Genomic DNA, 25,481 nt, shown 5'->3' on the forward strand with positions numbered 1-25,481 from the left:
TGTTAGGGAGTAGCGGGAGAGGCGGTGCAGGCTGTGCAGCGTCAGCTCGACACGGGCTGGGGAGGGGGGGACGAGGCAGGGCTGGCCCTGGGGTCTGCTTTGTGTCATGTGCGTAGGGCTGCGCCCCGCTGGTAATTACTTAGAGGCGGGATGTCTGAGCTATGGGTGCGGCGTGAAACGCACGCTGATCGTAAGGGAATCTCTGATAGCGGTATTTATTTACAGGCTGACAGCGTGGGGATTGGCAAAGGTGGGCAGGGGAATGTGGGTATGGACTGGGCGATTGTGTGCAGGTTGGCTGGTTGGTTTTGGTTTTACGGTGTTTAAGTCAGAGGAGATGATATCTTGTGTGGCCTAGGTGAAATCTGGGCTGAGCAGCGCTGCAGGAATCCACAAGGCTGCAGAGCATTTATAATCGAGAAATCTGTGCCCTTTAGACCGGGCAGTATCTCTGCTGAACGGAAGCTCCAAGTTCATCTCCAAAGTGCCAGGGAGCACTGCTGGCTCTTGGGATTTAATTGTGTTTCTCTCCTTGGCTTCTGACAGATATTGGTTGCTTTTGATACCTTCTAGGAGGTATCTAAGACAGCTGGGTGGGTGTATGTACCAGGGAACAAAGCCACTGTGTGCCTTGCAAAACAATGGGGATTCGTGGCTCTGTTGTTTGTTACATTTACTTTTGGTTTAGTTTAGCTTCTGTAAATAAGTGCTTAGTTCAGATACGAACCTGTATGCTTCATAATGTTCAGTCAGTCTTGTAACACGTGAGTGAGCATGGATCTCTCTTTAACAATACTGAGCCCATCAATAAGGGTTTTTTTGGGGGGGATGAGGGGAGTGCTCTGTTGTGGTGTATTCTGAATGGGGGTCATGAAGAACATGCCTTTAGCGATGGGAAGAAACATCCAGACTTCAGCCCTGTTTCTGCAGCCAAACCTAATTCTTTCTCATTAGGCGAGAGAATTTTTTGTTCTCCTGCAGAGGCTGAAAACCCCTTCTTAAAAATTGCCTCGGTAAGCTTGTCGCAGAGTTCTGACTGGGCTCCGCTCCCGTTCTCCAAGCCCCAGGTTCTCGTGCACTTTCCACCTAAAGCTCCTGGGGACAAATGAGCCGCACAGGAGCAGTGTTCATGTAGCGTTCCTTTGGGAAATGGGCAATAATAATTTTCTGGTGATGCTCACATGTTTTGGAAACGAAGCGCAGCCATTGCATGGCACCCACCAGCAGCCCTGCGAGTCCTGGAGTGCAGCTCCCAGTGCTCCCAGCGCCCACACCACTTGTCTTCAGACTCTTCTGAATCCCCCTCGCGCTGCATGTGATGACTGAGGGAGCTGTAAGGATCCAAGTGGTGAAGTGGGAGACCCTAATTTAATTCAGGCACAGCAAGGATCTGGCAGAGGTTTCTGCACCCAGACGTAGTGGGTGGGTCCCCCGCTGGTTATCTGATGTGCGAATGCAGGACTTTCCTGGTGGTTTTGGAACAGAAGTTCTATCCAGGAACTAAGAAGGCATTTATATCGATCAGTTGTGAATCTTCACGTGGAAACTTTTGATAAAATAGTTCTAGTTTTGCAGCCAGGGATGCAGCTAGTGGTGGATAATTATGAGCTCTTGCAGTGCAAGCCCCTCTTCCTCCATGTTCAAAATATCACAGCTTTGTGGTTGGGAATAGTCAGCCGCTGGGGGGAAGCTGAGAATTTGGGAGCTTTAGGGTTTGGTGTGTTAAGGTTCAAATAACACCACCCCTTCATCTCCTGACACACCAGATGAAGACAAACCAAGCGCTGATTTCTAAAGGTATTAAAAGTGGCATGGTTTGGAAAGTGTCATGTGGCCGTATGTGAATGAACACCCGAGCATTTTTGGCAATAGAAGGATTAACATGGGGACGTTGAAATGAGCAGCACCTGACAGGTCTTGGACAAAATCCTGCGTACATGACAGGTATCCTCCAGCTCTTCTGGAGGACAGTATGATGTCCAAAATCTGCAAATTTCTCATCCCCTTCCTGTTTCCACCTGGGGACCTGTCTCTGTGCTGGGAAGAGCATCGTGGCTGAGTGCTTTCCCCTGTGCCCCTGTTTTCCCGATTCCCCGATGTGTCTGATGTAAGAGAATGATACAGGATGGCACATTGCTTCTGTGAAATCATTGCCTCAAAAGCCATTAGCACTTTCCTGGGGTGGCTGCTTCCATACACTGATGTTACTTGGAATCAGGCAGGTGACTTCAGGCCAGAGAGACCTGCCGAGTCTCTTCTCTCCGTTGCCCCAGCTTTCTCCTTGCCTCTCCAGCCCTTCCTGAAGCCCAGACTTCTCTCTTTCAGGCATACCAGCTTGTGGAAATGCGCCAGCATTGCAGCATGCCATGAGCAGGTACGCTGCAGGCAGTGCCTTAGGAGAAGGGAAGGGATGCATGTTCCAGCTCACAAAAATGACAAGAGTGGAAATTCCTGGGGTGGTTTTTGTTCAGCGGTGTTTTTGCTGAATCTCAATTTTTTTGACCCCTGTGTGATGCCACTTTAACGGAGGCATCAAAACCTTAGATTCCCAAACATTCTTGAGATCCTCCTTCTGTGCCTTTTGCACGTGTAGTCATGAGGCAGCCAGCACAACCCAGGAGTGGAGAAGAAATCTATTCAGAAATGTGAAGGAAATGCCCTTGAATTTGGGGGAGAAACAAACAAACAAAAAACCAAACCCGCTCTATTGAGGCTGTTCTGTTCTATCTTTGTGGTGTCTGACTGCTTTCCTGTATCTGAACACAGAGAATGTGGAGCAGTTTTCCTGTAACATCTGAAAAAGAAGTGGGTCATGGATTCTTAGGGCCGGAGACCTCTGCTCCCATCTGTCACACATCCTAATACAGGGAGGCAAGTTGGCTACAGGCAGAAACAAAATGGGCAACAAAACCAAGAGATGTTCACTCCCTCTGGAGCTCGGGGACATGAACCTGTGTGCCCATGGAAGCTGGGAGCAGTGACCCATACAGGGCTGGGTGCAAGACTGCAACACAGGAACAGCTTTACTGCACCAGCGCTTGCTTATGTTGAATCCATCTGTTGATTTCCCCCTCCCCCAGTTTATTTCCTTCCTATGTAAAAGTTCATTCAGCTTTAGAATAAAGATTCAGGCAAAATAAGCATAAGAAGTCTTCGGAGAGGAATTTGCTTTCCTCTTAATGGCTTCCTTTGCATTTCTAGCCTCTGCTGAATGATGCTGGTTTTGTTTCCATTCAGCCACACATTCTGTTGTATCTGTGCTCGGCACAATAAGCAGTTCCAGGGGTCTTCTCGCCTGATGCACATCTAAGCCATCAACCACTGAGCTACCCACTGAGTTACGACTTAGAAACAGATATAGATCTTTGCCTGAAAATGCCAACAGCAAATGTGAGCATGAAAACATATATGGCAACAATTGGAAGCCACAGAGAAGTGTTCCTGATGTCCCTGCTGAAGATTCCAGAGCTTTATTTCTGAAGATGAATCAAGCTGCCACAGGTGACGGCTTTCAGGAGTAAGCATTTGGCATTGCTCTGCCTGGAGTTGCTCCAATTGGATTCCCAAGAACTGGGTAAAACCTTGATACCTCATCCATGATGGATGTGAGGTATCGATGCTGCCACTGATGTCTGGGATTTAGCACTGTGTCCCCTTAAGGTAATGCTTAAAAGTAGGAGAATCCTATGGAATGAGAGATGGAAGACCTGAGAGCTCCTTGTCTGAGTTCTTGCATTGATTTGTCACAGAATCATAGAATGGCTTGGGTTGGAAGGGACCCTAGCAATCATCTGATTTAAACGTAGATGATTTAGGAATTCTTGAGACAGGTGGCACGACAGAAGAGAGACGCTGCGTGGCCTTGGTAGGTGATGTGACAGCAAGCCCAAGTGTGGGTGTGGAGAAACGAACTGTCAAAGGATGTTAAATAAATAAATGAAAGAAGAGGAAGAACAGGGCTGTATGTGAAAGGCCTGGCCTGGCACGGTGCCAGGCTTTGCATGCCTGGGTGGCCCTTCTGAATTCATGGGAGGGGAGGGGAAGTCAGCCAAAAGGGCGTCCAGGTGTTCCTCACGGAGCTGCTGTTATCCGTGATTAATGAGATTAAACACGTTGCTAATTCTTGCCTCTGCCTTGTTCAGTATCATCACTTCTGTGTTAATTTTGATGCCGTTTATTAGTGGGAAGACCAAGAAAGGAAGCCTGAGACGTAGATGGCAGCACTTTTCTATCTGGGCTGTGCCTCCTGCCACGTCCTGCTCCAGTGGAGGTGTGTGCCTCGCTAACCCTGCTGCCGCTGTCCTGCGGTGCAGCAGCTTGCAGGTGGCTTTGGTGGTGGTGGTGGCACTGCGTGAGCCTTACAAATAACACTGACAGCATTTCCTTTTTTCCCTGATTCCCAGGGAAAATGTGGGTAGAGTGCAATGGTTATTACTGCTGGAGTAATGAGGCACTTTGTGTTGTTAGGTTGTTTTTCTCATATAGATAGATAGTCATACCTTTTTAGAAAGTGAAAACAGCAACGGAATGTGATTGATGTACGTGCGTTAGGGGTGGTTACAGACATTTACTGCTGGCAGGAGGCAAGTGAAGCTGTTGGTGAGGGCACAAGGGTGGAACTGTAATTAAAAAGTATCGTAATTTTCAGGAGGGACTTTTTTCTTTAGCTGGCATTGCAGTATTGAGTAATATAGAGGCCACATGTAGCTGGTTTGTAGCAGTACAGCTGAGTGTAACTAAGAATAATGATGTCTCTATCCACACTGCAGAGCAAGTGCAATATTAAAATACAAAGTTGTCTTATGCGTAGCATGCTTTTGCTGAACCCTGTGCGTGCCCTGTAGCACTGAATGTACAGCATGCTTTTGGCACTGTGGTTCTAATAGTTGAATCTGATATTATCGGAGTATTTATCAGAACAGTTGATTTTCGTCATGGGCATTTTTTTGCTCATTCTCCTAAGGACACAACTTTGTCAGTGTGGTACTGTTGCCATGTTTTGTGCCTGCCTTGCATGTGCAAGAGGATACCTCTGGAACGTAAACTGGCCGGCTGCGTTGCCGTTTCAGTTGCGTTTGCCGCATCTCCACTAACATTTATGAACAAAGACAGTTGACCTTTGCAGAATGAATGCGTAGATGCACGTGTAATTAGAGAATTAATAGCGGTATGTCTCATTTATTTACCTCAGGTTGCGGAGTCGTGTTACTAAGTGCCTGGTTGTGGTTTGGATACTACTGCCATAAATCAAATCCCAAACCCCACCAGAGCTGGTGCTTGAGAGCCCTGGTTGAGGCACTGCAGGAGAGAGGCTTGGAGCAGAACACTTACCCGGTGCGTGCTCCCTGGGGATGTGGAGTGGCAGCTCTTGGAGAGCTCGATTCTTCAGCATGTCCAGCGTGCAGACTCTCGCAAAGGAGCGCATCTCTCTGCGGAGCTGTGCTTCTTGTCCTTGCATACTCTGCTCTTCCCATCTTCCACTTAAAATGTGTGCTTAAGAACATTGCAGCCTAGCATGCTGGTGGGAGGCTGGGCTCAGAGTGACTGGCACCGTGCGGGCTGCCCTCTGTCCTCTTCCTTCTCCCGTGCTGGCAAGGCACCACAGGCCTGCATCAGCCTTTGCCATCACAGAGGGTGCACCGAGTAGGGCCTGGAAGATTGAAGAGGAGAGGTGGATAGAGAAGGATCCCTCAGCTCAGGACATAAACCCTGATGCTCACTAAGCCAAGCAAAAAGCAGAGGTTGTGCAGGCACACGTGGTGCTGCTGGGCTCTGCTGTCAGTGCCGCGGAGCAGCCTGCCCCTGGGAGCGGCCCTGGAGCTGAGTGCTGGTGGTGATGGCAGCCACAGCCCAGACAGCTCTGAGGGAGTCGCGATGACGGGTTCAGCGAACGCTCCGAGGAGATTCCATTTCTGATGGCCTCAGATGGATTTGCAGTAAAAGGAGGAAGGGTCAGTGATGACCCTGTGCTACCCTGGTTTTATCCTTTTCCTATAGACTGATGCTCTGGCACTAAATAATTCTAGCAGAAGTGGGTTGGGTATTTACTGTGTTAAGAAAAAAATCACTGCTTTCTTTGAGCTTTGCATTTGGGTATTTCCCTGCTTGCAGGGCTGCCACTGCAAGCAGACGCGAGCTTCTTGCTGCCATTTGACAGGCAGTGCTGATGCGCAGAGAAGAAACCCTGAATAATTTCAGTTCCTTCTGCGTCCAGACACAGAGGGTGGCTTTATCCCTTATGGAGAGATCTGAAACAGATAAAGATTGTTAATGCTGAATTAATAGATGTAGGGCAAACAATCAGGATGTAATAAAAGACAAAATGTCCAAGGCCACAATAAGTAATAGTTCTTTCTTTTTTCTTTTTGGTAGCGTATGGGAGGGTAGAGATGAAAGAAACGTTATCCAAGCCTCCGTTTGCCATCAGCCCCTCTTGAATAAAGAATGGCCGGAAGAGCTCCTCTGCAGCAAATGGTGTTGGTTTCTGTGCATCAGCATGAATTTAGATTCCCAGGCTTATTGGTAGGATTCAGCATTTTTTTTTTACAGCAACAAGAGAGCAGAAGAAGTTGGACACCAGAGCAGAGACTTCCTCTACTCAGATAGAAAAATACGGCTCTACTTAAATGCACATATGTCCCTGTTGAGGACCCCAAGGACTGAAAGTTTCTTCCAGCTCCATTCCTGTTAATAATGGGAAACCCTCATGTGAGCAAAATAGCTTGTAGGGGTGATAAAAGCGATTGTCTATTGAAGGAGATGTGAGTTTGAGGTCTGGAATTGGTGCGGGTGAGTGAAGGAGGCATGCAGCGCCAGGCACTGCTCAAACACGGCGGGTGTGGTAGGGGATAGCTGAGCCTGTGACAGGTCTGATTCTGGCACTGCACCTGCTTGGAGCCAGGGGGAATTGATGGAATTTCAAATAAATGAAAAAAAATACGTGCAAGGGTCTGAATTCCCTGTGTGGGGAACGGAGGGCAGGTGTAATAGTAGCCTCATCTGTGCTAGTGCGTGTTAAGAAGGAAAGTGACAAAGCAGTCACTGCTTCGTGCCCTCAGCCTGTCCCACGCCTCTGCCTGTGGATATCTTCTCTCTACTGTTACAGTCACAGAGTCCAGAAAATGCTGCTCTCTGGAGTCCTTAGAAGGCTGTTTCCTGTATAGATCAGACTATTAAGGTATGACGGTTCCTGCTCTCCTTCCTTGCTTACACAACACTGAATCAATGGAAAAGCAATTAAAAGATACTGTGTCACTTTTTAGTCTCCCTCTTCCCCCTCTCCCTTCCCCCCCGTCATCAAGAAATTCTCCACAGGCAGGAATCGCACGGCACTGGCCTGCCAGGCTGCAGTTCTGAAGTTTGGCTTGGTAGGCACTCGCTGACCTGGGTTAGAGCAGTACTCCAGGGCTCGGGGAGCCTGAGCTGCTCCGTGCAGACCCTGGGCCGGGGGGCAGCTGGGGGCACGCTCCCCCTTTCCTCACCAGCAGGCTGTGGGGCATCTCCCTCTCTGCCCTGTTTTTTCTGGATGGGAGGTGTGTGGATCTCTAGGGGTAGGGGCTATAGGGCTCTCTTAATGGATCTCTGATCTGGAACAGCAAAAGTCTGGGAGATGGGGCATTGTTTCGGGGCTTCCTTGATGTGGAGTTGGGTTGGCTCATGCTGCTGCCCGCAGGATCACGCCACAATTCAGTTGTGCCATGTGGGAGCTTTGGGGGAGACTGGAGCTCCTCTTTCTTCAAACCATAGCATGAACCAGTGGTGCCAGAAGACTTTCTGAAGCTCTGGGTTTGTCAGCGATTCCCTCAGCTCTATTGTAGAATGCCAGAGACCTGGGCACGGTGGTACCACAGCTGGCACAGCCATAGGAGCAGGCTGAGGACCTTGAGAAGATAGCAGTATTTACTGTTTTGCTACCACTGGGCTAGAATTTCAGGCTGATTCTAAACCATCTCCAACAGTTTGTAGAAACGTAACCTTTAGCCTTGCCTGGCTTTCATCGTACAGGTATCTGCGTCTGTGAGACTTTTAAAAAGATGTAGATTATAGCTTCCAGTTCTAGATGTAAGATTTCATTTACTTTTAAGGCTCGGAAGCAGAAATTCAAAGGTTAGTGTTTGATTGATGCATCAAACATTGCTTGGCTTCTGGCACATTTTGGTGTGTGTACTCTTCATTTTTGCATTTCCCGTTCTCTGCTTTCCAGGTGTCACTTTGACATGAGTACCTCCAAGCTTGGCTCTGAGGGGTACACGAAATCTGCTTGCAGGAATGGAGAACAGAAGCTGCGGATCCTCGTGTATCCAAATGCCTCATAAAGGCTCTTTAGAAAGTGGGAATTCAGTTCAGTGAAATAATTTTCATAAGCGCTCAGTGCAAACATGAAAACCGTCTCTGCACACTGTGCAAGCGCCAGGTACACAGATTATAGTGCAGTTAATGTTAGTGGAGATAATGGTTATGTCTAATTAACAGCACAGGAAAGGTGAGGAGGTTTGTGAAGCGTCCTGCTCAGAAGTGGCACCGATCCAGTCACATCCAAGCAGTAAATTGCCTCATGCTTTTCTGAATGGCCTGGTTAGTCCTGAGGGTGTTCGAGCTATATTGTTGCACGTGTCATTGAGCGAACCTTTGAAGAGCCCTCCAGGCACCAGCCCAAGCTCAGAAGGGCAGAGAGGAAAATGCTGATGGACAGCCCTATGAGCTGGAACACAGTGGCTGGGAAGGGAAAGCTGCTGAATGGGCCGGGGGCTGAAAAGTAAAGCAGGCGCGCTTGGGCTTGCGAATGGGCTTTTTGTCCAAATTGGAGCCATCTCTTTTTTTAGGAAGTTATTTGTGTTGGAAATCAGGCCATCGCCGGGCTGGAGCAGGAAGGAAGAGGCGGATAGCGAGTGATCTCAAACGGGTGCGCTCTGGGAGCAGAGCGACAGCTGTGGAAGAAGTAGGTTGGCTGCAAGGACATGGAACTCGGTGAGAAAGCTCGTCCAGCCGCTTGCACCACGGAGAAGCTGGCAGCGTGCTGGGGCCCTGGAACCTGTGGGGCAGAGCTGAGCAGCCCCAGGGCGGTCCTGGTGGGAAGCGCCTGCTCAGGCAGCTCGTCCCCTCCTCCATCACAAAAGCACAGCACTGTGTGCCCACAGCACTCATCACCCTTTTCCTGTTCCCAGCCTGGAGAAGAGGAGAAGCCCCTTGCATTCTGCCCAGGGGTCTGTCAGTGATTTGTGTGGTGGCACGGCCGTCCCTGCTGCGCTGCTGTGCCTGTTGTGCTGCGGGGCCATTGGAGCAGCAAAGGGGAATAAGCTCTTTACCCAAGTGATGCAAATTGCCTGCATTGGAGTCAGTACAGAAACTAGAATTTGTGGCTTCCTTCTTGTGACCTTTAAATCATGCTTCTGTATTCCAAGAGGTGCCCGAGACACTATTTGAGCCTCGGGAAACTCAGCAATTGGATGGAGAAGCAATCTCATTTTCTTGGGTTGATTCTTAGGTCCCTAATGATAGGTTGCATGTTAGTACATTTTTTCAGCAGCTATCATGCTGTTGTGTTTTGACTGGGACCTGATAGCAAACAGAGGAAGAGCTCTGAGAAGAGCTCCAGGCTAAGGCCAGGTAGTGCAGCAGTTTTTGTTTGCCTGTTTGAAAAGAGGCCCTGAGCAGTTGTTTAATCCTTTTCCAAGGTGACTAGAGCAGAGGTATTTTTCTGTTCTTTCAGTGCACTAGATGATGCTTTTTATAGCGCCCGTTGTGTTGCTGCTCCATCATTACAATGATTATTTCCACAGGGTACGACGTACCAAACCCATATCACAGCCGTAGTGTGTAGGGAAGGGACTTGTTTCTCATGTGCGAGGTTCCAGGATCGGAAAGATGAGCTCTTATACCTCCCTTCCAGAGATTAACGCCTTTAAAATAAACCGGCCTTGCATGTGACAGGGGGAGTTCATGCGTTTAGATATATAAAAGGCCATTCTGACCCCGATGCTGTGAGAAGTCTGTGTAGAGTTGAAGAAGCATATTCATAGTCAGTATGAAAATTCTTATTGTTTTCAGTCTCGGAACTTCAAGGATTTGCACTGCACCTGCAAGACTTTTCTCCCAGCAGCTGGGGAGAAGGTTGGAGGGTTGTTGTCCTTAGTAGGGGGAACTGAATGAGAGGATCCGGACTAACAGATGCTTTTGTTTGGAAGAAAATCTTATGCAGCGTCTCAGTGCTGTTACCTGCTAAGGCTTTAACCCCTAGGTATGCATGGGCGTGCTTAATTTCCCTTCCATTGAAAGGAGATGTCCTGAGAGCCATCCCTAAGAGAAAAGCTGGGAGGTGGCTGAGGCAACTGGGCATAAGAAAAGTGGTCATAAGGAGGAAATCACTTTTGCTCCAGAAAGGAATCAATCCTAAACTGACGGCAGAATTACTTTCCCTAGCTCAGCGCATTTTATTCTTGATCTGAGTGGTTGTGTCCTGAGACTACACCTTCTCCCAATACTATTTTTCCTCCAAAAGGAAGGTGAGATTTTTGCAGAATATTTAGCTGTGTGTTTATGGCCCTTGCAGTCTATAAAATGAAGGTGTGGGAAGGAGGCTCTGCCTCCCTCCCGCACTTTCCTTCCTCTGTTATAATTACTTGCAGAACAAGTTTGCTCCATCCAGAAAGTGGGAGGCTCCAGCTCCACTGAGCTCCATCTCTACCTGGCTGCACGAGGTCTCGTTTCCTTGCAGGAGTTCCCTTTACGCACGTACTCTGTTTGACTGCAGTGCAAGTTCTGCAAAAAAAAAAAGTAGGAAGAAACGTACAGTTTCTCATCTGGAGATGGGTGAGATGGCTCTGTATCCACCTTCTTCAAAATCACTCCTTGCTGCCACTCCAGGCCCCTCAGCTCCAGAGAACCACTTATGGCTTCTGTATTCTTCAGTCTAGAAAGCGGGACAGTTCAGAGATGGTAGAAGTCCTGTGATGGACTGACATCATTTGGCTGGAGAACGTGCCCCATGTAGTCCTTGGCACCATCCTTCAGCTCAAAAGCTGGCTGCATTTACCTACCAAATTAAAGTCGAATGATACAAACTGATGTCATTGTTTTCTTCTGTTTCTTTACAGCTCCTGTATGACAACCCAAAAGCTCGTCTGGAAGTAGAATATCACTGGCGGGCATCGGGTTGTCCCCACATTGTCCACATCCTGGATGTTTATGAGAACATACATCATGGAAAGAGATGCCTCCTCATTGTCATGGAATGGTATGGACCAGCATTGCTCTTTGAGGGGCTGCGGGGAGTGGAGAGAGAAAATATTGGCTTAGATAAGAATTAAGTGAGCTTTCTCAGCAGCACAAGTTTTGTTCGGGCAGCAAGCCTGTTGTTGTCTCTGTAGAACTCGTAGGTAAATGTATAGCTGCTCCAGCCAACTTTTGCAATGGCAGAATGAGGAACCTTAAGCATAACACAAATTTTTCTTGTACTCTGATAATTATCCCTATGAAAGCTGACCAATTAATATGATCTTGAAATGTGTCTGTACAAATGCGATGACTGATTGGACCTCAGCTGCAAGTCCTATGATCTGACAGGATCTTTTTTGTTCTGTTTTGACTATAACTTTTCCTACTCTCTCCGTGATCTGTAATACCACAACTGGTGTCTTCACTACGGACAAATTAATAATATTTTTCAGTAGCTTTGTTGCCTCGCTTCTTTTTTCTTCATCTCCTACCCTTACACAAAACAGCCTCCTATTGCCATCATACCTGACTTCCCAACTGTGTGTGACATGTTCCTTGTGTCAGTGTGCATTAAACTGAAAGCATCAGAACTCTTTGGTTTTGCTTTGTTTTCTGCTTATTCCATGTCACAATGGCTTTGTGCATTGATTCAAAGGAGTGTGACGTTTAAGAAGCACTGGCATGGGAGGTGGTCTGTAATCTCTTCTAATCCATTCCTGCCATGGTTCACAGATGCACAGTCAGGTGTTAATTTGGTGTTTCCTGCTCACGTAAGGTATTTTTGTTGTTGTTTCTGTGTGTTCTTTGTTTCAGCATGGAGGGAGGAGAGCTGTTCAGCAGGATCCAAGAGAGAGGAGACCAAGCTTTCACTGAGAGAGGTGAAAAATGACAAGTTTAAAGTTCGTGAGAAATTGCTTCTTTGCTTTGTCCCCCTGCTTAGGTCTCTTATAGGATTTTTTTTCTTTGGTTTGATTTTTTGGTAGGTTTTTATTTATTAATTTATTTATTTTCAATTCTGTAGTAAACAGTTACTTCTAAAGTTACTGGACTGTGCCAAGTTCAGGCACAACATGGAAGGTTAGAGGAAAATTCTTTATACAAGTTAGCTCAGCTTTTTCAATTATGAACCACCACAGCCTCTATTACTCTTGTCCCTGGTCTCCTGCCAGACCACCTCCAATATCAGCTCAGCTCCTACTGTGATTTTTATTCTGGCTGTCCCTTAAGCAGCAGCCCCGTGCACAGCTATACTGTGAGGTGGGGAATATAATGAGCAAATCACATTTGATGAAATATTTCTTATTTGAGGGTTTTAAAGTACTACTTGAAAGGAAGTTTTATTAGCCATGCTGTAAACAAGCCTGCTCATCTATAATAGGGACTGTGTGCATGCTTAAAGACCTGCTAGGAGCCAGTGACAGAGCTTGCAGTAGAGTACTCTTGCCATTTTTATTGTCAGTGCTAATCATTATTTGCTGAGTACCACAGGTGTGCTTGAATGTGGTTCTTCTTGCCCATTCACAACAAATGAGGTTATTTCTAAGCAGGAGTGAAAATATTAGTGTTAGTAACTGGCATCCCGACAAAATGATTTGAAGAGGAACAATTTATACCTGAGCTTGTAAATTACACCTGAGCTTGTGTTTTGGAAGGCTGCTATAGAGGCCAGCCTGTTCTTGATCACGTGTTCCCTGGCCTGGGATGAATCCTTGAATTGCTGTGAGAGAATTGTGTGGAGAATGAGCGTTTTCAGGCACTTTATTTGTTCCTCGCTAAAACACAAGATTCTGGGGAGGAAGGTGTTCTCAGGGTCCTTAGTGATTTTGCTGTGCTACAAACAAGATTTTTCTATGTTAAATAGCATTTTATAATATCCTACGTGTTTCCTCAGAAACCATTTGGGAGTGTTAAGATTAAAAATATACTTTCTTTCATTCCTGAGATGAATAAGCCCTGTTCCACTGGATTCCTCAGGTTCACTGGCCATTTATTCATCAACCATAAGTCTCCGTTAGAGCCAGGCTTCTTGGCCTGTGCCAGGAAGGGGGAAGTTTGGCACAGCTTTCCCTGGAGATGTGTTTTTGGCTTTTCTGATTGTTCTTGCCTGAGATTGCATAATTTCAATCAAAAGTGATGTGAAAATGGCTTCCAGGTTACAGTACAATAATTTCTCTTTTCCATCTCACTGCTGCAGCTGAGGTTCTTTCCTGTGCAGAAAAAGAGCAGCAGGTTGAAGTGGCTATTTCTGTTTCCCTGTTAATGAAGATATAATATAATACTCATTTGCTACAATGGGGATGTCACACCTCCCTGCTCTGAAGCTCTCCACGTGTAACTGAACTCATCCAGATCTTGAGTATTGCTCTTGCAAGGCAGCTCACCAGCCAGAGAATTGACCACTGGGATGTATGTTATATTTTAGAAACATCTTGTTTTGTAGTGGGAAGTTTGGTCTCTGCAGAGCAGAACTGCTGACTTCATTTCTAAAGACAGTGAGAAAAAAAACGTGACCTGTCCTCAAATTATTATATTGTTATGATGCTCTATTTTTAGAAAATCTATTAGATCCTCCCATAACCCCTGAACTAGAAGCTGGAAGTTAAACTTTTGTCTGGGATAACCAAGGTCATGTCCTGAACTACCGGAGCTGTGTCCTGGCTGGGAGCTGCTCGTGTACCTTCTCTGCTTTTCCAGTGAGCAAATCAAAGCACAAATTTCCAAGCTCATAAAAAGCAGAATTCTCAACTGTTCAGTTGCTGTGCCTGCTTGGGAGGAGGGCTGAGCAGCCGGGGAATTGGGGTATGGTTGCCTGCAAAACCAAAACACAGCTGTTAGGGCTAATTTTAGATTTTCTAGTCTTGACGCTAGCCATGTATTCCAGCAAGCTGTTTGTAAGTCATAAGCATTCCCAAGCATGTCCCTGAGTTACAGTGGGAATGTTAATGTGACCTTTCTCTAAAATTGTATTTATAGAGGCCTCTGAAATAATGAGAGACATTGGAACAGCCATCCAGTATCTGCATTCAATGAACATTGCCCATAGAGACGTCAAGGTGAGGTCTGAAGGTGTGTGGTCAGGGAGAGAAGAGTGTAGGATGGAAAAATAAATGGGTGGTGGTGGTTTAAATAGAACTAGGAGTACAAATAGATGATCTAAGTGTTCCTATTCCTCTGCCAGTGTGAGGAGATTTGTTCACAACTAGATCACATCTAGTCCAAGGTCAAAATGTTCATGTGTGCTAATGCCTTCCACTTGTGGAATGCAGAGACAGTCTGATGGTTAAATGAGGAGGTGCTAGCGACTTGGAATCCAGTTAATTAACAAGAAAATAACACTGCCTGAAGTAAACTTACACTAGGTGCAATACCCTTATCTACAGTCTTTATCAGTTATTACTTGTTTTCTGAATTGTACTTGCCTTGTAACAAAGGGTTTATGAAGTTTCTATGGATACTTCTGTGTATTTAGCTGTCAAGAGATCTGACATTGTTTGGTGTCACTGAGGAGTATGTGAGGAGGGTGGAGATGGTGCAAAGTATGAACTGGAGAATGGTTTAACAGGTCAGATATGTGTATGTATACACACTTCTGTGGAGCTATGTGCCATTGCCAATCACCAGCACAGAAACTGAAGTGCTTAGCCTCAAATGCTCCGTGAACACGTTCAGTGAGCTAACACCATGTTGCAAGGGATGCTGATCCTTCCTCTGAGCAAAGTGCTGCTATGTTGGGAGGGAATGTTCTGTGTGGTATGATGGGTTGTGAGGTAAAGAGGGGATCCAAATGCTGGTGGTGATCAAGGCAAGCAGGAGTGGTTTGACTGCACAGCTCGTTGGAGGCCTCTCTTCATTGCCCTGCTTATCCTTTCTCCTGGTGGTCTTTCAGCCTGAAAACTTGCTTTACACATCAAAAGAAAAGGATACTGTACTCAAACTCACAGACTTCGGCTTTGCCAAAGAAACCACTGTACAAAATGCACTGCAGACCCCCTGTTACACTCCTTATTACGTGGGTGAGTCATCCAAAATGCATTTATTCTGTTTCTTGTTCCTCCTGCTATAGTGGCTCTGTGGGCTGTAGGAATGGGTGGCAGATCTTCTCTTGTGGATGTAATGCAAAGAGGGAGCCTGCAGAATTTAAAATGGCATCCAGCCCATCCCAAAACTGAGTGTGGGTCCGGTCCAGCCCTCCTCCTTTTCTTCCTTGGTAGGAGGGGAAACAACTTTAACAAGGGATGCAAGTAAGGATCAAGGAGAGAGAATGTTTTGTTTCTGATTACACTGAAGTAAACTTGATGTTTCCTCTGGATGATGCAATAGTAGCCATAATTTGAACTCAGCTTCATAATTATTTGGGTGTTTCCTTGCAAAACTTCCCATAGGTTAACTGATGCAATAAGAAATCAGGGAGAGTACTCCCTCAGCTGTAAGGCTTCTTAAAGATGGCAAATGGAGGAAATAATAATAATAGACTAAAGTGACTTAATCACAGCTGAATTTTTGCCTGCAGTTTGTCCAAAGCGCTGCGTAATGAATGCCACATTAGACTGTCCTTTGTGCACTCATTTCAGAGTACGTCCTTTTTGGTCTCTGAGTTAATAGTCATTCACCATATGGTATGAGTGAGGCAGTCTGTGCTTGGAATTTCTTTGGAGGAAAAAGGGCGTAATTTTTTAGAAGAGTTCCCTTCTTCTATGTAGATGTTACATTGGATTTTTTTGTAATGAAAGATGTCATTACTCGTTTGTTAGCAGAAACCTACCATAGCAGTAGTTTTCTCCTGGTGCTTTCTTCTTTGTTTTCTTAAACCGGGATTAGTGATAAAATGTTAAAGAATTTTCACGTACACATTTTTCTGCCTTTATATTTGTATATAAACAGGCTGACATTTCCCTTCTCGACGCCTTTTTTTCTTTTCTTTTCTTTTTTTTTTTTTTTTAAATAAACCAGCAGGATTGCTCATATGTTTAGAGAGTCATTTCTTACAAACTCAAGCTCCCTGCCATTTCACCTGCCCAGGAGGCGCTGGGGGGAAAACATCCCCCCTGAATGCATCTCTGTAAAGTGTTGTTGCTTAGGGAAAGATAGAGTGCTCTGGAAGCCAAAGGAAAAGCTCAGTGCTCTGTAGCAGGCAGACACTCCACCTAGGTACTGTTCAAAATTTTATCACAGCTAAGCAGGTCCTTTCTGTTCTGATTTCTGGAACATATGCTCAGGCCTCTTTCAATGCTATGTCTCCCTGTACACATTTAGCTATAGCTCCTTCTGCTTTTCTGTAATCTTAGTACTCTCTTGAGCAGAGAGACAGTAAGGTGAAGAGTATAGGGCATTTTGCCAGCTCCGTTCCTCGTCTTTAAAGCTACAGAGATGTGTTTGGGAACTTGTCAATAGGAAATACCACACTGTTACTGCAGTGTGTTGTGGTGTAGGGGATTTCTTGGTTTTATTTTACAGTTTTTTAATGCCTCCCATATTTATTGTTGAATTATGCTGCTACTTATAAGGTGATGAAAACGAGAGCAAATACCTGGTACTCTGTTAAATCAAGTTTTTTCTCAATTCTTCAGCCCCAGAAGTCCTTGGTCCTGAAAAGTATGACAAATCATGTGACATGTGGTCTCTGGGTGTCATCACATATATTCTGTAAGTATTTGAAAAGAGTCCAGATAAACAGATATAACAAATGTTATTAAATCTGCGTTTACAAGTAGTTAGCCTCTAGGATCGCACAGCCTTCAGAAAACATAAGCTTGCATTGGAGCTTCTAAGAGATGAAAGGGCTTTCCAAATTATAAGGCTTTTTTTGTCCATTCTTTTAGCCTGTGTGGATTCCCTCCATTCTACTCGAACACTGGACAAGCTATTTCTCCAGGAATGAAGAGAAGAATTCGGATGGGGCAATATGGGTTTCCCAATCCAGAATGGGCTGAAGTATCAGAAGAAGGTAAGAATGCTCAGTGCCTCTGATGTGTATGGTGTTGTGCAGTGAAGAAGTGTTTATGTAAGACTTTTTCTAAAAACGTGATTTAATTTTTATTTCTTTTTTTTAAAATTTTAGTATTTTTATTGTAAGGTGATGCAGAGGTCATGGGATTCAGACACTAGCCAGCAACCAAAGCACTGTAGAAAGTAAATGATGACTGAAAACTTTCTTTCAAATCCAGCTAGTGCTAGTGAAAGCCTGAGTTAAACCCTCAGGAAACAAAAATATTTAATCCTGAGAAAGGGGATTGTCAGGGCAGCTGTAATGCAAGCTAAGTTGGAAGAAAGGCAAACTATCTTAAGAACTCTTTCAATCCTTGCCCTCCTTGGTGATACAGCCAGCAAGGTTGGCAACTTTTTATGCTAGCTCTTTGTGATATGGCAGCTTGCCAGCCACCACTTAAATCAAGGTCAACAATTTATTTTGTATAAGTTATTGACCAAAACCTGCTACTGCTCAGCTGTGACCTGAATGGGCTCAAGGCAGTGTCCTGAAAGTGGATGGTTTTGATTCTCTGTTATTCTGACAGTCTCGTAACCTGGAAGTCTCAGCTGCCTATCTTAGAGAGAAGGGTCAGCAATTTCTGAGCACATCTTCTTTCTAACAAGCCCTTTATTCTACTACTGTTAACATCTTGTCACATCTGCTGCTAAAGCACTAATAAATTATCCTGGAATAACACTGTGATTGTGCTATTGTAACCCCTCATGACTGAGAGTGCAGTATGAACTACTGCACCTTGGTAGGAAAGATGTTTAATTTATGGGTTTCTGGCTTAATATTTTGTTGGTCTTGGATTTTGTTCGTATTACAGTAGTTATTATAATGCTAGCAGAGCTTGATCAGAGAACATTCACTTGGAAAATGTGTAGAGTTTCCATATGCTTGCATCAGTGAAGATAGATGTCCTCCACCTTTGAACCTATGAATATTTGGTAGCTTGTAGGCACTCTTTTAGGCTGCCTCTTTTTGCCCTCCTATGGTTCTGTCATCATTTCCTTTGTTTTTGATCATTCCTTCGATACATTATCTTTGGAGGCTACTTCTGAATCTCCCACCAGCTTCCTGTAATCATCTTAGTGGGTTCTGTTCATGGTTTCCTCCTTTTTAGAACCTTGTAGATTTTAGGCTCTGGGTACTCTCTCCTGAACATCTTCTTTGTGGCCTCCATCATTAAACTAAAGCCTCAACTTCTATCTGTCACAGCCCCTTCAAACCACTTAGTCATCTTTCATTTAATGTTGGTAAAAGGACTTATTCAGAAATTTTTCTAGGTTCCCCCAAGGAAGTTATGATTAAGTCTTTCCGAATAATGTCCCTTGGATGCAGTGTTTCCTGTCCATCTACATTACAGAATCTGTTCAAACTCTCGTCATCTGATATCTCAGTTACAGAGTTAGTACCCCTTGCTTTGGCCAATACCACATTCACAGAAAGCTGCTGTAAAGCCAGTTTATGTAACCCATTTCTTTGACTTTGTTGTCTTTTTAGTGGCCTCTCAGTTGTCAGAGAAGTTTATTGTCTTTGTTTTCACAGCCTGTGCTAGTTTTTGTCTTCTATCACTTCTCAAAACATCAGCTTATGCATTCATTCAGCCCATAATGCTAGGCTTGTTGCCATATGTTAAACCAGCAGCTTTATGCTCCTGTATTTCTCTTTTTCTCAAGTTCTTGCTCTCGTAACTGTTGGTTTTGTGAAGTAGATGGCATACATGGAATCTCCAATCCTTTGTCTTTCCTTCTTACCTTTTCAGTTTGGGATATTTTCATGTTCTGCCTCTTCAGGCATAATAATCTCCTACACTGTATATGGCTTCTTAACCTGGAAACAGTAATAGTGCTTTGAGTTCTGAAAAACTACCTTTCTTCATTCAGCAGGTCTTTGTGTTCTCAAGGTTTTTTTGGGACCACAGTAGTAGACTACAACACACTATGTTGGTCCTGTTTTTCAGCCAAACAACTGATTCGCCACTTACTGAAGACTGACCCAACAGAGAGGATGACAATTTCTCAATTTATGAATCACCCTTGGATTAACGTGAGTTTCGTGTAGCTTTTTACAAGAGAGCAAGATGAATTCTTGCATGCAGAACTTATGGTGTAGCTCCACATAGCATAGCAAGAGAAGGACGATTATTGCTTTTAACTTAATTAACCTACTATACCCTTCACAGAAGGGCACCTGCCTGTAGAACCACAATTCTTCTTCGTGTTACCAGAGGACACACAAAGAGAGACACCCACAGTAGCATCCTTGGAAGCAGAAGCAAAATGTAGCTATATCTTCTGTGAGCAGGCAGTCGCTGTTGACTGCAGCACATACACGTGTTACTCCCTTTAAAAAAATATAAAAATAAACTGTACTTACCTCATCAGTGCAGGATTTAGAGAGAGCTATTATTAGTGGTCTTAGGCACCATTGTGCATAGCTATGTTAGTGTGAACTGAGTCTTATGTTTAGTGGGAATTCTCATCCTTGGCAGAGCCTGGAAAGTGCCTGGGGGAGGAGCAAGGGTTTCAGCTTAGTGCCCTGTAGGAGATTACCAGATAAGGTGCTACATGGAGCTATTAATGGTCTCGGTTCAAGTTTCATTCTGTAACCCAGTTGAGTTTATTTTTCTTTTTTTAATCTTTTTATCTCTTTTTTTTTTGATGGTGGGGGATGGATAGGAGATCATTTAATTAATACAATAGTATTTCAAACAAGAGACAAGAATCCCATCTGTTAATCAGGCTGAGTTTCAGAATATCATCTCTGCTCCGTGGGTTTCACTTAAGGTAATCAAAATAATAGCTTATACTTCTCATATTTGTGCCTAAAAGGGGGAACAGTCTTATTTCTTACTGCCCAAAAAGTCATCAGCCAGGAGCAAAGCGGCTTGTACTGTAGAAAGCTCTTTTCTCCTATGGTCCTTTCTCTATCTTTGCTGTTTCTCAGGAGGGAGGGGCAGAAAAAAAAGTCGTGACTTACAGTCAGCATTTCTGTAATGCCTGTTTGAATATCTCAGAGCGCTTAGAATCATATGGTAATGTAGCTGCATAACATCCTGATGAAGCAGTTAGATGTCTTCATTTAGGGTTGCGGGAGCTGAGAAATTGAGGTTACAAAGAGTCTGTAAAACTGGAACAGAACCTAGGCAATCTTCTTATGTGGTTTTTTTAGCCCAATAAAAGTGTAATCACTGTTGAGAATAAATACCTCCAGCTTAAGTGTTTGAAGACTGAAGAAAAGGAGGTGTTCCACAAGTCAGCAGGCGATGAATTTCACAGAACGAGTGCCTAATAGCTAAGGAAGCTACCACCTACAGCAACACATGTTACTTGAAATGTTCATGTAACCAATTAATGAGGAGGAGATCAGAGACAGAGTTATAGACTGCTGCACCAAAGAGCTGTTCCTGGAAGAATACTCAAGGAGCAGCAGATTCACATTTTTTCCATTGAACCTGTTTTTCCCATGCAGCAGAGGAGCAGAGAGGGAAAGACCAACACAACTAATGTCTGTGTTCTTTCTTTACTGTTCCTAAATCCCTACGTAGGAACGTGTGTAGGGAGATGCTTCTCACAAGCAGCAGTAAAGTCTGTGTTCCTCCTCTTTTTAAAATTTTTATTATTATTGCAACCTGTGCAAAATACTTGGCCTTTATTGTGGATATTACTGTGGCTTATGCAAAAAAATGACAGCTTAGATGGAGGATATAATCTTGTAGTTAGCCTGTAGGTGAGAAGCAGTTGACAGCAGGTAGGAGGGTGCCTTCAGCACCTGTTCAGGGACACCACAAAAGCTGATCTGCTCCTTTTCCATTTCCCTCTGCCCACCTGTGCTTGATAAAACCATACCCTTGCCAGCTGGGGTCCTTTTCCAGGGGAGGCAGGTGTCCTGAGTTCTGCTTCCCCTTCTGTAACTGTTGCAGAACTCAGTACAGGGAAGCTGTTGGCTGGTAGAGTATAAGCACTGCTTCCAATGTAACGCTCATTTTGCAATGAAAATACAGAGATTTCCTCAGACTTTGCTGACGTGCAGCTACCTGTAGCATAGGATGCCACAGCAATAGACAGCAAGTTTGGATGGAAAAACATGTGGAAGACAGAAAATCAGAATGAAATTATGGTTTGGTTTATGGTCTGGCAAGAAATATTTCTTGCTGAATTTAGCTAGGAAACTGTGCTTTAGAAATTGTACCTTATTCTAATTTAAAATATCTACCAATCTACCATGTCAGGTGAACATAGATCTCAATTTTATATGGAAGAGCATTGCAAGCAATGCACTCATTTTCTTCTCTGCTGTGCCAGAATAATGAATCAGTATTTACTCTGAAAAATAGTACAGCTTCTTCTTTTGGGCACATTTATGATCTGATGAACTGGTAATCTCTGTGAAGGTATCTTCAAGACAAAAAATCTCCTGCTACAAAGCCTAGAAGATAAAGGTCAAATTAAGCACTTCCAAACAATTAATGAACAGTGAAATGACAGTTGTTAAAAATGGAAAATGTTCATAACAATTTATCCAACCCAGGATTATTGGCTGAACTGGAAGAGAGCAGAGTGAAAGAAACTCAGCATTGATTTCTCTCTCCCCTTGTTCTTTAATGATACTGTTGTATGGAGACTACCTCACACTGGCTAGCTTTTATGTATTGGCTTGTGGAGTGATGGGAAGCATGAATAATGGGGGCACTGAAGGATGTTAGATAAAGTTTTATGTCCTCCATACACATAAAGAGCAGTCACTTCCTGAAGTTGAGTTTGCAGAACTCATTTTTTGGTTGTTTTTTGCTTTTCTCAGAGATCAATGGCAGTGCCACCAACTCCTCTCCATACCGCACGGGTCCTACAAGAGGATAAGGACCACTGGGATGAAGTTAAAGTGAGTCAGTTATTTCCTGATGTCATTCACATAAGAGATTATATGGGCTCTTTTCTCTGAGGATGCTTATTTCCTTGGAGGTTACGGTTATTTTGATACAACCATGCTAAGCAATGGAACCTTAAAAGCAGCCCTAGTTAGAACAGTAGTATATATGATAACTGTTTAAAAAAGAAGAATGCTATCTGAGCTTCGTCTGACAGCCTTACAGCTGTGCAAAATATCAACAGAGAAAATGCTTATGATCAAAGGTTTTAATGATGCTACCCGCTGAGCTGCTGTATGTAGCGCAGAGGAGAAGGGACAGTTTGGAGTTCATTATGGTGAAGTGAAGGATATGATGAAAATGGAGGGGGACAGGGTGGGAGGCGGGCTTAGGCTGGATTCTATTTTTCTACTCTGTTCTTGTGTTGTAAAACAACATTAAATAACCTTAGCCTTCTCTTGTTGTGACAGTTTTAGTTAGGAGGAGGAAAAAAAAAAAGAAAAAAATGTATCTGTCTTTCTCTTAATCTAGCCAGGTGCCTCACCTACTGTTTGTACTGATGGCAGTTGAATGCTTCCTGCAAAGTGCAGCAATAGGGCAGACTAAAAGTTGTTTGCAAGCCTTAACTCTTTCCTGCTGGCCTTTATCAGGTTGGCATATTTTTACAATTAATTCTGAACTTTCTGCACTCTTAAGGCTTGGCATTTTGATAATTGCATTGTTCCTTTAAGGCATTCTACTGATTGCTTGTTTTATGTAAATTACCAGTGCGTAGTCTCAGCTGTTAAACTACAGTATGACAAAATTTCCCAGGATCTGGACAACACGCATCTCCCAAGTCAAAGGGATCCAACAGAAGCTTTCTCTTAGGCTTCTTCACTTCCCTGAGAACTTATGTTTGTGCTTTGTATAGGTCCCAGAGGTCACTATCATTCCTATAATATTTAATCTTTTTTCCTTTGCATAGACGTTCATTGACTTAGGGTGTGAGCAAAAATTGGTTTTATTAAAAAGTTTAAGATTTGCCATCACTTAAATGCTAATTCAAACTAAGGCACGTGAATTTGAAGTGCATACTTTTAAATAACTTTGTGTGGACTCTTTATTCTGGTTCCTGCTAACCTACTTTGGTAACGGAGCAAGGAGAGCAGCACACTGGCTCTGTTATAAGAAGCCCGGATTTAGCAGCTGCTGAAGGCCTTGAGCCAGGCAGTAAGTAACGCTGGGCATAGGGATGTGATGGAAATCAGGCTAGCAAAGCATGGTCCTGTGTACCCACATGTGAAACACTGAATAGTTCCTCCTGAATGAGTCCATGAGTAGAACGAAGCCTTTAGTCATAGCCCAGTGCAGCAGAAAGGGCTCGGTTATCCCTGGCTGTAGCATAACAGAGAGTTCTTTCTGTACATTCATTACCTAGCAATAGCATAGGGTGGCTGTGCTCTCTCTGCCTCGGGGTGTTCAAGAGATTTAATTTCTTGGTTTCCAGGAGGAGATGACCAGTGCTTTGGCTACCATGAGGGTGGACTATGATCAGGTGAAAATTAAAGACTTGAAAACATCCAACAACCGCCTCCTGAACAAACGCCGCAAGAAGCAGAAACAGGCCGGCACCTCTTCTGCAGCCCCAGGGTGCAATAACCAATGAGAAGAGAAGCCAAGGACCTGTGGGTGGAGGGTAAATGTGTTAAAAGGAACTATGTAAAATGAGTACGATCAGCTTAGTTGGCTGAGTACCACAAACTCACAGAGACTGCGAAGAATCTGTCCTGCAAAGAGGGAGCTGGGGGAAAGATAACGTTTTTTTTATCCTGAATCAGGGCTTTGCTTATAAAGGCTACTTTATATGATATGATTCTGTTTGCATATTGCTAGGGAAGGTATAACAATGCCAGAAATATTACAAGGTTTTGTTTTGGCTTTAACTTGTTGGATGAGTGGAGAGAACAGGAGACAGTCTCAGCACATTAATGTGCTGAGGCTTTAATAGCCATCTATGAGTGTAACTTCTGATGCCATTTTAAAACTCGGGAATAGAAAAAATGCCAAGCGTTCTGCTTGGAGTGTTGTAGGAGTTCAAATGTGAGTACCGAAGAAGGAGAAAAATGCCACTGCTTTTTGTGTGAGTAGCACAGGTGCGGTTCTACTTTGGATGTATGTGGACAGCATTTCATGCTAGAATAGGTAAGAATAGTCAGTGTTTCCAAACATATCTCCTATAGCTCCAGAATATCATCTAAGCAGTGAACAGTTATTCCTGTGGTAGAAAAAAAACATCCATACATTTCCATTTTCACAAAGTCTTCATGTAGTCTTACATAATGATTTGGGTTTGTTGTGGTTTCTCCTTTAATTACACGTTCATTTTATAAATGTAACCATTATGTTGCATCTATACCACTGTCAGATCCCTCTCTTGTGATGTTTTTAATTTAAACACTACTTCATGCCAAGAGTTTTAATTAGGATTTAATTAGTCGCAAGCATACTGCAGAGAATGTTGTGGTTCCTCTTGGATCCACAGTGTCCAGGGTGTGCAACTGGACATACAGCTGCGTATGAGAGACTGGTCTAGAAGAGAGACTTCTGAAATTCACGAAGAAATGGCAACTGCACCTTCTGTGAGTAGACTCCAGTGCCTGCCAGCATCCCTTCTAGCAATTACCTCCAGATCCTGTGCCTGAGATGTGCTGATCATATCCAGTTTTGGGGTGTTGGGATTGGTTTGTTTCTTGGGAGCAAAGAGGGAGAGGTTGCTGCTTTATTTGTGATGTCTTGACAGTGTTTCCAGATCCAAAGATTTCCATCACCTATGGGAAACTACCTGTAAGGATATGCACTCTTTTTTTTTTTTTAACTGTTCTAATTCTTGTTCTATTGTATGCTCGCCTTGGTTTGCTAATTTGTTTTACTTCACGATCAAAATATTTTCTCTTGCTATATGATGTAGGGTTTTTTTAGTTGAGGTAAAGCAAATGTTTGTAAAAGTATTATCAGAGTCTAGAATGAAAATTATATGCTTCCAGTGATGCAGGCAAAAACTGCTTTGTGGCAGGCGTACACAGTGCTGTTGTGTTAATAGCCTAAGAAGGTTAAAAGAGAAGGGAAAACAAGGCTCCAGGGAGGGTCTGAAATTCAGACGTGACTGCAGCGTGGATCTTGTTACCTCCAACAAAGATCTGCTCGAGGCTTTTCTGGAGAGTCCTGTTCCCGTCTTACAGCATTGGATGAGGCCTCCATTCTTCTATGTGAACTAGGGTTTTATAAACTTGATTTTAATAAACCACGTTCCAACATTCCTTTCTCTTGTCATCCCTGTTTCTGTTGAAGTTGCAGTTCCCATTGCTGTGCCTGGTTTGTGTTTACCCGCCTTCACGCAGGGGCGGGCTCCGGCTCCGCGGCGCCCCCTGCTGCCCGCGGCGGCGC

General features: G+C 44.2%; 2 protein-coding genes across 5 annotated transcripts in view; both read left to right on the forward strand.

Annotated features, from left to right (window-relative positions):
• HEMK1 (HemK methyltransferase family member 1) overlaps positions 1-11,212 on the forward strand; it is a 127,093-nt gene extending 115,881 nt beyond the window's left edge. For all 4 annotated transcript variants that reach the window (XR_002442586.1, XR_002442587.1, XR_002442588.1 and 1 more), the window contains one exon: positions 11,094-11,212. The gene's annotated coding sequence lies outside the window, so the exon portion shown is untranslated. The remainder of the gene's footprint in view (positions 1-11,093) is intronic.
• MAPKAPK3 (mitogen-activated protein kinase-activated protein kinase 3) overlaps positions 1-25,354 on the forward strand; it is a 42,782-nt gene extending 17,428 nt beyond the window's left edge. Inside the window, exons 3-11 of the mRNA XM_021409726.1 lie at positions 11,094-11,233; positions 12,028-12,092; positions 14,188-14,267; positions 15,101-15,227; positions 16,782-16,857; positions 17,034-17,158; positions 19,149-19,234; positions 21,989-22,069; positions 23,545-25,354. Coding sequence (XP_021265401.1) covers positions 11,094-11,233; positions 12,028-12,092; positions 14,188-14,267; positions 15,101-15,227; positions 16,782-16,857; positions 17,034-17,158; positions 19,149-19,234; positions 21,989-22,069; positions 23,545-23,703 — 939 coding nt within the window. The 3' untranslated portion in view covers positions 23,704-25,354. The remainder of the gene's footprint in view (positions 1-11,093; positions 11,234-12,027; positions 12,093-14,187; positions 14,268-15,100; positions 15,228-16,781; positions 16,858-17,033; positions 17,159-19,148; positions 19,235-21,988; positions 22,070-23,544) is intronic.

Source organism: Numida meleagris, chromosome 11 (assembly GCF_002078875.1).
Source record: "Numida meleagris isolate 19003 breed g44 Domestic line chromosome 11, NumMel1.0, whole genome shotgun sequence".
In the NCBI taxonomy this organism is placed as follows: domain Eukaryota; kingdom Metazoa; phylum Chordata; class Aves; order Galliformes; family Numididae; genus Numida; species Numida meleagris.